Genomic DNA, 16,628 nt, shown 5'->3' on the forward strand with positions numbered 1-16,628 from the left:
CAGAGCCACCGGCATGATGTGATCTCCGGAGGAAAAATACAGTATAATGCATCCGTTTTTTCTCTGTAGAACATTCATTGTATTCATTCATTTAAGATAATTCCTAGTTATCTGATTTGCATCTTCTTTCTGTATTGTTCTGAATGTCGGTTCACCTGCTCAAGGCTTTTAAAGGAATAGTTGTCAATTTTACACAAATGAAGAGGGGGGAATGAGAGTATGGCTTGAGTGGGCACACAATGCTTGGAATACTAAAACCCATCATCTTTTCTGAAGTGGCGTATTGTCAATCGTCAATCATTTTATATTGTGTTTATGCCCGTTTTTGTCTGTTTTTTTTCTACTTTGCTGTGCCTGTTGTCCATTATCTATAAAGTTTTGGCAACGCGATATTTGTCCTTTTCCCACACTCACCCTTTTTTTTTGCCCACACAAGTTGGGCCAACTTTGAAATCCAGACACTTATCTGGGCTTCTAGCTTCCAGACACTTTTTTGGTACAATTATTGGTGCAAAAAGCTGGTCTAAAGAGTTCTATTACACCTTCATGAATGTGGAGACAGTTCTAAATCTTTTCGGTCCTCAGCCAATTCATTAACCCCTTGCACCACAATCTAACATCCCAGAGTAAATTATAGCACAATTATTGCGCCAAAAACACAGACACTGTGCCACAATTAATAAATGCCCCCCATTCTATCCAGAATCATTTCATGGACAGGAATTGGCCAGAGCTCCTTCCCCATTCACATTAGGGAAAGGGGAATAAACTGGAAGTGGTCCATCATGAAAACAAAGGATTGAGAGTATTGAAATTCAACATGATTGATCTCCCTTTTTCCAAATATCTTCTACTTGTTGGGCTTGTTAGGACTCCTCCATACACATTAGAAGGTGATCAAAATCACTAGACTGGGCAGATATTTGTCTAATGGATTTTAGAGGTTTGGTCTAAAAGGGATTCTACTATAAACCAAACCTACCTCCAGTCATCCACAAAATTATTGAGGGTCCGACAGTAGAGAGCCCCCATAAAACAGGGGTTCAGAATCCCTCTGTTTGGATGGCATGATGGTTGTAGATGAGTATTGCCATTTTATTCATTTCTATGGGAAAGTCTATGGCTCAGTTATTTTCAGAAGACCCATAGAAATGTATGGAATAGTAAACCCTGTGTGTGACCACTGCTCTATTCACATGGGGAAGACTCAGTCCTGGAGATTCTATAGGGGTCTCAATATTTCAAACCCCACTGTGTGGATAGAGAATAGGCTTGATATGTGTAAAACTCTTTTAAGTGGGCCAAACACTATTTTTGCCTCAGCGGTGAGACCTCAATCACACAAACACAAGCAGATCCACAGCACAATAGACATGTGAACAGGGTCTAAGGGTATAGTCAAACATAGACAGTAGTGAAGTTGCAGTTAATATCCACATAAACCAAAAAAAACATATCAGTTTTTTCAAAAATTTGCCATTATTTAGTATTAATTTGCAACTAATTTGATTGACATCATCGGGAAGCATCAATCCATTGCCATGGTAGCTAGGAATCTCTCCTACGCTCCCAGGCCTATCATTGATCACAATCTATAGTTCACACAATCCCAGGGTGACATACAACATAGGTTCTTTAGGTTTGTACTTAAAGGGAGACGTAAAGTGCTACGGAATTTGATGGTGCTATATAAATAAAGATTATTATTATTATTATTAAACTGTCATCAGGTAGGTCATTTTTATATTATGACAGGTTCAATAGCCTCTGGGATGTTGATTTCTTTGGCATGCATCTGTATAATTCCAAAGCTTTTTAATTGTTTCTGTAACATTGCATTACATTAGTGTGAGGTGAGTCCCGGGGGTGGGGCAGTTCAAATGGCAGTGGGGGGCAGATTGAGTCAACTTCTCAGTAATGCCTCCTCCCTCCTCCTCACTCATTCCCCTCCCTCAGCCTCTCCCCTGCTACTTTTCTCCGCTTATGTAAGCTCACGGCGCAAGCCATTCTAATTTGAACTGCCCCCTCCCCAGAACCCATCACATTCAGATGCTAGAAATTTTTTAAATCAACATTCCAGAGGGAATGTCCAGAGGGTCCCCTATTAGGACTTGTCACATAAAAATGACCTTTATGTTCCCTTTAAGTCAAATTTTTATGTAAAGCCGACCTGGCATATTTTATATTTTGCATAGTGTACATTCAATTATCAGAGATTGCCGGTAACCAAGAGTTCTCACCAGCACAAGTGTCCTTAGTTACCTGTGATCTCAGATAGCAGAGGCTTGCAGGAAGATACTTTAGTTTTTACAGTTACAGCCTTTAAGTTATGACAGTATATTATATGTAATGTAATGGTTGTCCTGGTAATTTTAATATAAAATGCATAGATCATTTTGTGTCTTGTACATTTTTATTACTTATATATGATTGTATTAATGAGTCAGCAGTCAGCAGAGGCTGCCGCCCGGGAGAGAGCAATGGCGGTGCCCAGCACGAAGTTAAAGAAGACAGAAGACGGGCGCTGAAGCAAGAAGAAGAGCCGGGAAGCCAGAAGAAGAGCCGCAATGACATCGAGGGAGCAGCGTTGCACTTTGGGGCCACCGGAGGGTGAGTATATAAGTTTATCATTTTTTAAGTCCATTTTTTATTCTTTTTTACGCGTATTGACTCGTGTATAAGCCGAGGGGACGTTTTTCAGTGAATTTTTTGTGCTGAAAAACCTCGGCTTATACACGAGTATATATGGTACTTATGAACATGTGATATTTCTTTTTTTTTTAATTAATTAGCAAAAATATCTACATTTTTGGTTTTTTTTCTGTCAAGATGGGGTGCAGAGTGTACATTAATGTGCAAAATAAAATACATTTTTTTAACATACCAACTGGGTGCAATGAAACAAAGAGTGAAAAATTTAAAGGGGTCTGAAAACTTTCTGTACCCACTGTATATAAATTATAATGTATTTATTCATTCTTAAATATCTTTTATTCATTTGCTCATAGTGAAAAAACATGGTTTTCTATTTTTTTGCGTTTGTTCTGTAGCTAAACAATGATATACATTTACCAGATGAACAGTTAAAACCTTAACAACTAAAACTACTAAAAACACAATTATTTAATACATATTTGTATCATTATCTTTTATGAACCTACTTACGCCTTAATGCATATAATATTTGAATTAATTTCTAATGACTTATAGAAAAATAGTAAAATAATTGGAAGCAACATTCAACCCCCACCCCTGGATAAAGCTGAATGTGACACACTGTTTACTAGACTGAGAATTCCCTGTACACTCTGTGCCTGTCTGTAATGATATTCATGACTATAATAGAACAAGGTTTCATATGTTATTATGGCCGCAGTAACAAGTAACAATGCGTGATGTTTGCAGTGCACTAGTTCTTATAGAATGATGTTTAAAGCTGACACTCTTGCTCCCTCTACTGTACACAATAAAAAAAAGCCCTGGATGGCACTATCCACCATGAACAATATATAATTAACCCAATTATAGTGTTGTTATTGCAATATCTCCATTGAGAGCTGAAGCAAATCTATAAGGTTCCCTGTAACTGTCCATACACCTGAATAGGGCTTCTGAAATCCATATCCAAATGTTTACTAAAATCTGGAATTTCAAAGTGATCTATGCTGCAGGCTCTAAAATCTCAACATTTGCAACTATTGTCAACATCAGCTAGTTGAGTTTTTTCAAACAAACCTAAAAGTAACCTGTCACCACATTTTAACAAATAGAGCACTATTAACTAAATTAAAGCCTATTTTTAGCTATAAATTGTTTCCCTTATGCAACATCCCCCACCGGGGCCTAGCCTTTTCTTGGGGCCTGGAGGCCACAGGGGCCCAGAATACTGGAGTGAGTGGCGGTTGCGGCCTAGGGCGCACTGATGTCACGGTGCTTGGTATGGGGATTGGAGGGCTGTCCTACAGCCTGGCAGGTCTACAGCAGGTGGTGTGTGCAAGAAATATAGAGGTAGATGCTGATGTACTGGTTCACCCTGGGGCAACCCCTGAGTGTCTGTAAGATATGTCCCTGGGTGATGGATGGGGAACCCGTGGTTGTGACAGCTGTATTCAGGGATCAGATGGAGGCAAACGTTGTTCGAAATAACTCACAGTTCTTTATTGAACAACAGCAGGCAACGGGCCTAAACGGTCTCACAGCAGATTCGTATTACTTGAAATTCCGGATTACTGGAGTGGTCATGGAGAGGGTCCTCAGGAATAGTGCACTAGCCTGGTAATAGATGCAGGCTGGGATGGAGCTGTGTTGAATTGTGGAATCTGCAGCTCTGTGTCTCCTAACTCTGTCCTGGGATTAGCTAAGTGTCAGTACTGATGGTGGACTGACACAATCTCTCTCTTCACTCTGTCTCTGTAGAAAGACCATGAGCTCTGGACCTCTAGCCCCTCCCTGTCCAGGGGTTTTATTATCCTACAGTACACCGTAGAAACATAATTGGTCGATAACTCACATCCAATTAACCATTGCCTGTTCAGGCAGGATCTACAGCTGCTTATTATATAGCCATAATTAGAATTTTCACAGTACACAGTATCATCAGGGGATACTATACAAATACAGTAATACAGTGCCAGTCATAGAGCCCCACAAAATGTAACAGTAAAAATATGAAGATAGTCTGCACCAGCTTAACTAGAGTAAAATTTATTGAAAAAACATGTTAAAAACAAGGGATATCACTAAAAAATAAATCTGTTATGTGTTTCAGACATAACCATATCGTAGCCCTTAGTCATAGTCCCAGACTAAAGACGACGATAGGGTTATGTCCGAAACGCGTTACCAATTTTCTATTTCTGAATGATGTCACTTGCTTCAAACTAGTTTATTTCAATAATTTTTTTAGATTTTACTTTTGTTAAGCTAATTTGGACTATCCTTATTTTTTTTCATCCAGCACAGCTACACCTGGGATATGCAGTGACATAGGTGAGCTTTTACACAAAACATTTTTTTACTTTTTTCCTCCATACAATGTCACAATGCCCACCACCATGTCTTCCACACTGTATGTAGTAACCAGTTGAGTAGGGTTATATACCAAACCCCCCAAAAAAAACATAGTGTTAAATTGAAATTACAGAATTTTAGTAAAAACCTTTAAAGGAAACCTAGCACCACGGATAAACCTATTAAGGTAGATCCAGTGGCAGGTTCCTCTAATGTATAGTAGTATAATCCTTTTTTAGGGCAAATTTTTTGTGGCCCAGAACTTTTATAAATTTTAATTCCCACAATATGAAAATTTCCTAAAGAGGCTACTGGGGCGTGGAGTAGCCGGAGCTGAGGCTACACGGCGCAGCTACTCCACGCACCCAGTAGCCTCTTGAGTTCCGCCTACCAATGCATTTTCAGCGCACAACTACGAGGAGCTGTGCGCACTTGCCTGCGAAACTGGGTTCTGCGCATGCGCAGAACGCAGGCTGCGCAGTCTCGGCTCTGAAGCCAGAGCTACTGTGCATGCGCAAAACCCAGCTTCGCTCCGGCTACTCCACGCCCCAGTAGCCTCTTTGGTAAATTTGCATATTGGGGGGAATTAAAATATATAAAAGTTCAGGGCCACAAAAGAATTAGGCCTAAAAAGGGCTATACTACTATGCATTAGAGGAACCTACCACCGGATCTATCTTAATAGGTAGATCTGTGCTGGTAGGTTTCCTTTATGTAGAAAAATAAGAATTGGCCATTAGAAATTTAAGCACAAGTGTTATTGTAGCATTGTTTTAGTATTACTTTCATCAGTATTATATACTGTGCATTATTATATAGTGTGCATTGAAACGAGAATGTAACATATGGTCATGTGCTCCTCTCTTACAGACACTACGGCTGCAGTCGTCAGGAGCCGGTGTCAGAAGTGTTGTCTTCTGGGAACACGATGCTGGTTGTCTGGAAGCAGGGAATGTACAGTTACTATGATCCCTTTCTGCTCACAGTGCTGCCTCTGCCTATCACAAGTGAGAAAAAACAGGGAGTATAAACTGGTGGGAGGAAGAGGAGTGAAAATATCACATTGCCCTTGAGTTAATGAAGTTATAGAAATAGTGAGAGCCGTGGACAGGGATGTGAATTGTTAACAACCCCAAAGTAGCAGAAGATGGCTGACAATTTAGAAAACAAGGCGCGTATTCGGGGAGGGGGGGGGGGTCTCTCAATTAAAACACTGGAGGGCATACTTAAAATTCGTCATGTACTAATTTGCACATGATAAACAGATGCTCGATGAAGACCAGATCTCAACAACAATGGCATTAATAGATTGTTTTATGCAAAAGAGAGCATTCAGGAGAAAGGTTTCTTGTAGCGAGCAACAAGAGAATCCATGAGATCTTGATTCTACAATTTCTTTTGGCAGAGAGGTCCTAAATTGGCCTGTTGTATCACAGAAAGACAGCCAAGGCCTAGGGACGTATTGAAACCGTATGGCAACATATGGCACTGTATTTGTACCGTATCCTAGAAACCAAGGTTCCTCCCACATGCCCAGCTCTCCATGGAAACTGAACATATATACGGCAGTATATGGTGCACAGCCGACTGCAGCACGTATTTAGCCTGTATTTTATACGTTCCTTATATGGGCCATATGGAACGGAAATACAGTGGAAAATTGGTGTGATTTTTTAGCGCATTTCAGGGACAAACTTACGCTATCATGCAGCCGCCACACTAAAGAGTTATGCCCCATGCACACATTGGGGCACATTTACTTACCCGTCCCGTCGCAATCCCCGAGGTGTGTTGTCCGACGAGGATTCGGAGCTGCTGCGATTCACTAAGATCGTGCGTCCAATTTCCTGCATGTGTCGCTTCCCCGCTCAGGTCCGCAGGAGTTCACCATGTTCTTCCCGGTGCATGTAAGTGCATGGCTTGCGACACAATTTTGAATGTTAAATCCCGCGCGTTGTCCGAAACCATCGGATCGTCCATCGGCCCGCCCCTGATTTCTGTTGCATGAAAGTAGGGGTGTGTGCGCCAAAATCTGATCGTGTGCGCCAAAAAAACGTTCTAAAGGTGGCGCACATGGGTATTCCGACGATAGTGCGGACCGCAGACCCTTAGTAAATGAGCCCCATTGTTTTGGACCCATCCACACGCTGTATAACAAATGAAGAAGTTAAAATGCAGCATAAAACAAAACCTATATTAGTTGGTTGCTGTTGTTGTGCAAAAGGGAGGATTTATATGATGTTTTTTGGGGGTAGTCCCCAAGGCAGCACTTGGATGTCATAAATGTACCCACTAAAAATAGCACACAGTACTGTATTAATAATAATAATCTTTATTTTTATAGCGCCATCAAATTCCCTAGCACTTTACAGATTCTGGGGAACATGTACAAATAAAGTAAGACATTACAATCACATTGTCATATGAAACAATAGAAATGTGGGCCACATGCCCATAGAGCATCATCCACTATAAGACCCTAGTAAAAATAATGACTGGCACAATTTTGCTTCAATTCACAAAGATGTCTTTGTTTCCCATGACAACCAATTACAGCATTGCTATTTGTTATCAGAGCAGTGTAAAACATTCTGAATTTCGGTGCATACACATGGGTGTGTGCCGGCAATGTGCTTAGATTATCATGGTACAGGGTTTAGCTACACTTTCATATAGCTTTTGAACACTCTTCTATTATCTTACACATGGAAAAAAAAGAGATGAGACAGATCAGAGTCATGAGATGGATGACACAATGACACACTCAGCTCTCACCTAACCAATAAAGCACAAGGTCAGCACTGCTATGCCTCCCCTCCCCTGGGATAATGCCATTATCTTGTCTGTAGAGTTTGCAGAGCTGCTGTCTCCTCTTTAACTACTGATGGACAGGTAGTATCTCTGTCTGTAGTGCTTTCTGTCCCCTGCCCCTCTCCCTGCATTACAAGAGACGCTATTCATGCCAGAGGAATCTGCCTGACCATAGTCAAGAATTTATAGTCATATCCAGGGAAAACCAATATATATGCTCACGGACTGATAGAAACAGGTTGGAATTATATCTGTGAAATGCTGCATTTTTGTTATTAACAGTGAAGTGGAGAATGTGTTATTTTGTTATCCAGAGTATATTTAAGAATGTTGTCTTTGTGGGAATACCCTTTTAAAGAAGCTTCCAAAATCTCATCCCGCTACCAGTGTACCCACCATAGTTACCGGTCAGCAATACGGAGGGAAGAGGTTTTTTTTATTAGATATACAAATGTCACAAAATGATGGATTTTTTAGAAGTGACACACCAACCGAGATATGATTGGGTTTTGTTTTACAAATTACAAATTTTGACACACTGAGCAATCACTGGACTAGACTGTTCAAATATGCTGCAAATGTATTCATCCTGTGATTAATCTAGTGCTGTGATTTTCAACATAATTAGTTAATCTGTGGGTAGCGATGGACTTCAAGTATTACATCCTCAATTAATGTGCTATAAATATACATATGTACAGCAAAAAGTGTGGGCATCATTTATCTAGACTGTTTTACAACTAGCAGGCAATCATAACTCTTCTTTCATGTTCCCGAAGCAATGTCAAAAAAATTAAAGCTGGGCTCTGATTGGTTACTACAGATGAAAAGGACAGTTTTGTTAGAGGAAGCCCATGAAATACACGCCTCTATTTGGCGTTACTCCCCACCTCCTCCCTCCCCAGCTAGAGAGTCGGTGATTTCATAATTAGCAGGTGACTGAAAATGAAGGGGCTTCAGTGACAGAGAGGAGCCCCTGAGGCCCATTTGCATAACTTAAAAAACGTTTGTTTGTTTTTTTCAAAACGAGGCCATTAGAAGCTAAAGGAAGAACACAACCTTCCTTTACACACCAGCCGGGATATGATTGGTTTTTTTTACAAATTTTGACACACTGAGCAATCACTGGACTAGACTGTCCAAATGTGCTGCAAATGTATTCATCCTGCGATTAATCTAGTGCTGTGATTTAAATATACATATGTACAGTTAAATGTACTATATAACACTGTACATTCAGTGAATAGGAATAGCTGCATTTCTACTTGTCATATTTATAAGCACAACATTGGTCAGTATTAAAGACAAAAAGATATGAAAAACTTAAAGAATGTTCAAGGAAAACTGTGAAAAATAGGCACTTTTATAGAAAAACCTAGACATCCATTCAAGCAGTGAAATAACAGAAACTGAGAATATGCTTGTTGTTTGTCAACTGAGTACATGACATTTACCGCAGAACAACACGTGGCGACCTTGCACCTCTATGTAATGGCTGAAGTACATGGAGTGGTAATTAAGCAGCGTCTTGTGAGTCACGCCAAATCCGTTCTGACATTCTTTAAGGTTATAAATAGTTTATCCACCGTACTTTATAATGGCCAGAATGGAAGACAATATTGCATCTCTTAATACATTCATGAGCGCAGCCATCAATTATTCCCACCTTGGCCATTTCAATAAGGATACATATTCTGTATAGATGTTATATGATGACATACATTACATAGTGTTCTTCTATAAATGATTGGATGTGACTGCCTTAAAGGGGTTTCGTTGTTCTAGAATTGTATTCCATCAGTATCAGATCCGCAGAGGTCCAACAATCAACAATTGTCAACAATCAGCAGTAATACTAGCTCTGTGAACAGTTAGCACCCCCTAGTGGTAGCAATATGCACCAATAATTATATTATTTGTCATGTCATAACAAATGCTGGTGCATTTACAAATGTGTACAGGCTTTAGGTCTTAGCACAATAATGGCCTGATCTGAGTTTTGTAATGGGAAACTATGTTTTGTGTCATATATAAATATGATTTTATATGTAAGAGAAATAATAGTGTAAGCTGTTTATATGGACCAGTCAGAGTTCAACTAAATCCAAAAAGATTTTTATATCAGATTTTTTTTTGGTATGCAGATAGTACAGGTTGTTATACGGTGATACGCCATGCTGACAAAGACTGTCCTGAAAGATCTGCATCTCATAACTTGTGGTGAACAAGGCCAGCTTAGTTTTGCATTTATTCCACCGACATTTTCTCTAGATACTGTATTTGTCTTTAAAGGAAACCTACCACTTGAAGTGGCAGGTTCCAGATGGAAATACCGAGCACCAGCTCAGGGTGAGCTGGTGCCGGAGCTTATTTTTGTTAGTGTTTTAAACCGCGGTATAGCGGCTTAAAACAGTTTTTGAACTTTATAGCCGGCGCAGGGAGGTACGCGCTCGGCGCTTACCTTGCGCGCGGCTCTCCTTCACTTCCTATGTAGCCGCGCGCACGGTCGTGCGCATGGTAAGCGCCGAGCGCGTACCTCCCTGCGCCGGCTATAAAGTTCAAAAAGTGTTTTAAGCCGCTATACCGCGGTTTAAAACACTAACAAAAATAAGCTCCGGCACCAGCTCACCCTGAGCTGGTGCTCAGTATTTCCATCTGAAACCTGCCACTTCAACCATAAAAACTAAAGAGGGAATTTATCAGAGGCGTCTTCGAACGAAACTGTTCTATTTGCCCATGACAACCAATCAAAGCTCAGCTTTCATTTTCCCTCAGCTGTTTATAAAACAAAGCTGAGCTCGTATTGGTTTTCATGGGCAACTAGAACAGTTATGCTCTTAGACACTTCTGATAAATCTCCATCATTACAAGACTGTTCTGGACCATTGTAACTTGTTACATTTTAATTTTACATGAGAATCCAATTAAAATGAAATCATGAAAAGCACGGGCCCTTTGAAATATGCTTATTCTCAAAAGGACTCTACAAGAAAGCTAGAGATCAGCAAAAAGTGTGGGCATCATTAACCTGGACCGTTTTGCAACTAGCAGGTAATCATAACTCAGCTTTCAAGTTCCCAAAGCAATGTAAAAAAAAAAGAAGAAAGCTGGGCTCTGATTGGTTACTACAGATGAAAAGGACAGTTTTGTTAAAGGAAGCCCATGAAATACACGCCTCTATTTGGCGTTACTCCCCACCTCCTCCCTCCCCAGCTAGAGAGTGATTTCATAATTAGCAGGTGACGGAAGATGAAGGGGCTTTAGTGATGTAGAGAGGAGCCCCTGAGGCTCATTTGCATAACTTAAAACCAATTTATTTATTTTTTCAAAACAAGGCCATTAGAAGGAAGGAAGAACACAACCTGTTTCAGGGTACACCCGCCATCCTGTAAGTGTGCATGGCCTCCAATGCTGCATCCCATGAGGTGGATTTTCTTTAAATCAAGACTTTTTACAAAGTAATTTTTTTATTTTAATAGCACAGATGCAATACAAATAATTTAAAAGATCTACATCAGGGCAAGTGCTACGTCTTTCACTCTTTCCCCCCTCCTCTTTTTCGCTATATAGTGATATCACCAGAAGTTGTAACATCAGATTCATTTGCAAGTGTTTTTTGGTATGGAGTTACATTTATGAATTTGCATCTGTTCTGTAATGGGTAATTCAGACGTTATTTTTCTTCCCAGCCTGTGAAGAGAGCATTGTGTTGAAGAAAGGATTTCACGTCCAGGGCCACCTGAGGACACCCTATTATCCGTCCTACTACCCACCATACCCATTTTGCACCTGGAACATAACAGTGAGTACAGAACCTTTTATTAGGTACATAGCAGCTTATTATATCTCCTACAGGTTATAGCCACTTCATAAATTACATTATACAGTATTGTATGTTCTCCTCCCCAATGTCGGAAAATTAGTTACACCTTTATTCTTTACTTTTCCAAACTTCAACTTTTACAAGAGATATTATAATTTCCTATATTTGTATTTTTATACAATGCATGACCATCGGGCAGTAATGGTGCCATAGAGATACATAGTACCACAATACTGCGGCAAACCGTATATATACACAGTGGGGCTCATTTATTAAAGCGTCCGCGGACCGTGATTCTGTCAGGTTTCCCAAATATTTCCGATTTGCCCTGAATTGCCCCGGGTTTTTGGCACACGTGATCAGATTGTGGCTTGCATGCGACAGAAATCAGGGGGGGGGGGGCGTGTCGATGGACAACTCGACGGATTCAGACAAACCGCGGAATTTAAAAACAAAATTGTGTCGCAAGATCAAGCACTCACATGCACCAGGAAGAAGCAGGTGAACTCTGTCGGATCTCAGCGCGGAAGCGACACATGCAGGAAATTGGACGCACAACCTTAGTGAATCACGGCCTCTCCGAATCCTCATTGGACAACGCACCGCGGGATCGGGACAGGACCGGGTGAGTAAATCTGCCCCACTATGTGCAGTGTATAAGGAGGTTATATTGACTAAAGTACAATACAAGTTGCATTAAATTTGTCATGCCTACCACTAAATGGTAACCCTGGACCAGTGCCACCAGTCATTCCCATTTTAGAAGACAATCATGTTACAGTGAGGAGATATGAATGGTTTTTTATGCAGCCTTCGGCCTCTTTTATATTGAAATTTTACCTTAAATCGCATTAGCGTCTTGTGGGTGATGATACAGAATTTATGTTTTAAAGAAAATCTACCATCAAAAACATTATGATAAACCATGGACACTTAATCATAGACCCAGGCACTGTGACTGTGGTTATCTTCTTATATGTGTTATACTTGGCCTCGTTCTGTCATAAAACAACTTTTACAATTATGCTAATGAGCCAGAAGGGCTCCTCAGGGTGTTCCAAAAGCCCCTCCATGCTGCAGATTCACATGCTGTTACACCCTGCAAGGAGCACTTCCTACCTTCCACCATGTGTTGAAACTTCCTCTTGCTGCAGTGGGATTACAGCTGGCAGAGCAATGGGGAAGTCCTAGGGGAGCAGGGAGAGGGGAGACAGTGTAGCAACCTGTGAAGCTGCAGCATGGAAGGACTTTGGTAATGCCCCTAGAGACCTTCTGGCTCATTAGCATTATTTTAAAAGTTGATTTTAGAAGGAAGGAGGCCGTGGATAACAAATATAAGAAGATTAGTACAGTCACGGTGCCTGAATCTATGAGTAAGTGTCCCTGGTTTATCATGATCCATTTTGACGGTAGATTTACTTCAAATTGCATAAGCATCTTTAGGATACATATACAGAATATTTGTTTTAATTCAATCTACGGAATACTACTGATTTACAGTACAACCATATCTGTCAGACAGGGATGTAACTTGAGGGGGTGCAGAGGTTGCGGTCGCACCAGGGCCCAAGAGGTTTAGGAGCCCCTTATGGTGTCACTTTCCCATATGAGAAGACTATTACTATAAACCATACATTATAGTCGGAGGCCTATCAGCTTCTAGTTACGCCAGTGCTGTCAGGTCAATACAACTGTACACAACAGAGTTGTAATACTGAGGTGCCATCAGGACAGTATGATTTTAGCACTTCATACGTTTATTACCATCTCAATTAAATTATGTATATTTTACTCATACAAACTGAAATGTGAAATATTTCAGACAGTGACAGTATCATCTACACTACACAGACAGACCGCTGCTTGCACGGTTTCATGATCGCGGTTTGATTTGGTCTCCTATTATAATAGGTCCCCTCTCCAGACTATGGGGTGGCTCTGAGGTTTGAAGGCTACAAGCTGACTGGACAGTACACATTTGCCCCTTGTATACAAGGCCAGTGGAGCATCCAGAACCGCAGGTACAATTTATACCTAATATATCACTTTTAAAGTAGATACAACATCATATCCATGCATAAGAATGCATGGAAACTGAACATGACAGGTAAGGTAGGGAGGGAGAAAGAGCTAGCAAAGCAGAGAGGAGATAATTATGATGATACAGGATCAAGTTTGTTGGTTGGAAGCCAGGTATACTTTTATATACTTTTAAAAGTGAGTGAAAGCTGTAATTTTAATTATAAAGCAGATTGAGAAATAATATTAAACAGTCTATGGGAACTTGTCATTAGATGAAAATGTGTGATCCTGATGACAGGTTCCCTTTAACTGTCTGTATCTCTGGTTCTGTAGCTCACAGAACCACATGCAGTCTGGTAGAGGTCGTTCTATTCATCTCTATGGTCCTGACAAAGACACGTGCAAAGACACATGCACGTCTGAATGCCCGGTTATCTTGGGCGCAACAGGGATACAACGGATCCCCGTTCTCATGATCTGTGAGAGTCCCATCACTGAAACCCCCAGTGTTAAGCAAGTTAGGCCCTATCCTGTGCAAAGGGCCTAACCTGATATTTCCAGAGAACCCCTTTAATATGATACCAAAAGCATGGAGCCTATGATATGACATATAGAACCTGACACTCTACCTTCAGCCTCTAAAGCTGACTCTCGGGTGAAAAGTGACTCTTCTATGCTCATTTACATATGACCTTGAATGAGATGTTTTTGTAGGTAAATGGTGAGATACCCTTATCTGGGTGGGTTAAACTGTATGATTCCTATGAACATTAGATACATGATGATGAGTAACTACTGTATGTTGTTTTGTACAGGATGTGTGGTATCAGAGTGCTACAATCTTATACAGAGAGAATTGATGGAGCATCTAATAACATCAATGTGACATTCACCTGCCCCAGATCACTGACCGGGCCGGGGATACAAGCCTCTTATAGCCTCTACAATAAGACAGATCGTGAGTTACATAATCAACCATGTTGTGTAAATTTACAATAACCGTCTGTATTTACCTTTCTGGAAATTTATAAAGCTGGATTTTTCTGCAGCCTGCCCTGGGGAATTCCTATGTATAGCAGATGGGATGTGTGTCCCACTATGTGATGGGGTGAAGGACTGCCCCAACGGGTTGGACGAGAGAAACTGTGGTAAGTATAACCACAGACTTGTCATTTCAGACATGCGTCTCCTTCTTTGCTTCTGAGTCACCATTATGAGACTTTTCATTTATCTGCCTAGTATGTCCTGCCCAGTACCAGTGCCCAGGAGGACAGTGCATCCCCTCCACCCAGATCTGTGATGGCAAGAAGGACTGTGTGAATGGTACGGATGAAGAGCGATGCCAGGAAGGTAACATTCATACCATAGAATAGTGTAACTCTGTATCAACTGGAATGTTTATATGTGATTTTTGGTCTTTCATACCATAAAACTGGTAAACCTTACCCAGATTCCTACATAAAATGTAAAATACCCTTAAATAAGACCCCTAACAAATAAATAAAAATATCTTCCTGAAAATATTCTGCAATAAAACCACGTTATAATGAGAGAAATCCAATAAAGGCGGTCCCCTACTTAAGAACACCCGACTAAAAGACGATTCCTAGTTACAAACGGGCCTCTGGCTACAATAGACAGCTGTAACAGATATCACAGGTGTCTGCAATGAATCTTTACTATTAATCCTGGTTCTTATGACAATCCAACATTTTTAAAATCCAATTGTCAGAGAGACCAAAAAAAAATGTGTCTGGAGTTAGAATTATAAAATATACAGTTCCCACTTACATACAAATTAAACTTAAGAACAAACCTACAGATCCTATCTTGTACGTAACTCGGGGACTGCCTGTACAAAGAAAATTTAGAGGCAGATCAGCAAAAAGTAGGGTAAACTGTTAAAAACACTAGAAAAGACTGCTATTATACTTGGGTTGTACCAAGTATTAATGTTATATACACAGGATAGTGAGCAACAATTTAATCACAGGGGGTGTGACTGATGGAACTCCCGCCGATTATGACAACAGATCCCAGCTTTCCGACCCCTGTCATATCACAGTTTTCCCCATTGTCTTGAGGATAAGGAATAACGATAATAGCTGATACAACCCTTTTAAGTGTCTAATCACTTAAGAAGAATGAGGATTAACAATGCTGTCTCATTACATCTGCAACATCCCCCACCGGAGCCTAGCCTTTTCTTGGGGCCCGGAGGCAGCCGGGGCCCAGAATACCGGAGCGGCTGTCGGTTGCGGCCTAGGCACGATAGTGTCACGGTGCTTGGTATGGGGACCGGAGGGCTGTCCCACAGCCTGGCAGGTCTCCAGCGGGTGGTGTGTGCAAGAAATTAGATGAGGGAGAGGCTGATGTACTGGTTCTCCCTTGGGCAACCCCTTAGTGTCTGCAGTATGTGTCCCTGGTAGATGGATGGGGCGCCCTTGATGGTGACAGCCGTAGCAGGGACCAGACGGAGGCAATGTTGTGCAAAAATAACTTACAGTTCTTTATTCGAACCAACAGCAGGCAACAGGCCAAACGATTCCTTACAGATAGTTGGATTACTGGAGAGTGCTCATGGAGAGTGAACCTCAGGAGTTTGGTCACCAGCCTGCTTGCAGGTGCAGGCTGTGATGTAGCTGTGTCCAAAGCTGGAAGCTGCAGCTTTGTCCTGGTTGTTCTGTGTGAGCTCACTAGAGGTGTGAGGCACACGTTGTCTCTGGTCACTCAGTGTGAAGTTGCTATGCCCCTCTGTCAAGAGCTGGGGCCTAACAGCTGCTCATGAGGTGAGAGCTCAGCACTAACAGTCTCTCTGGTCAGAGAGCTTGCTGGAAAAACCTCTTGTCATTGCCTGTCCAGTCGTTTTGTTACACTCTGGTCAGGGGATCTCACTCTCCAATCACACTCCAGTTACAAAGGTGGAACATCATTGGTTAACAATAGCAAATACAATTAACCC

The 16,628-nt window shown here is 41.1% G+C and overlaps 1 protein-coding gene across 2 annotated transcripts in view; it reads left to right on the top strand.

Annotated features, from left to right (window-relative positions):
* The window catches only part of TMPRSS6 (transmembrane serine protease 6), a 62,695-nt gene that overhangs the window by 28,695 nt on the left and 17,372 nt on the right, over window positions 1-16,628 (top strand). For both annotated transcript variants that reach the window (XM_072127338.1, XM_072127337.1), the window contains 6 exons: window positions 5,881-6,017; window positions 11,511-11,623; window positions 13,556-13,665; window positions 14,482-14,624; window positions 14,716-14,814; window positions 14,906-15,016. In XM_072127338.1, the coding sequence (XP_071983439.1) occupies window positions 5,881-6,017; window positions 11,511-11,623; window positions 13,556-13,665; window positions 14,482-14,624; window positions 14,716-14,814; window positions 14,906-15,016 (713 nt within the window). The remainder of the gene's footprint in view (window positions 1-5,880; window positions 6,018-11,510; window positions 11,624-13,555; window positions 13,666-14,481; window positions 14,625-14,715; window positions 14,815-14,905; window positions 15,017-16,628) is intronic.

Source organism: Engystomops pustulosus, chromosome 10 (assembly GCF_040894005.1).
Source record: "Engystomops pustulosus chromosome 10, aEngPut4.maternal, whole genome shotgun sequence".
In the NCBI taxonomy this organism is placed as follows: Eukaryota; Metazoa; Chordata; class Amphibia; order Anura; family Leptodactylidae; genus Engystomops; species Engystomops pustulosus.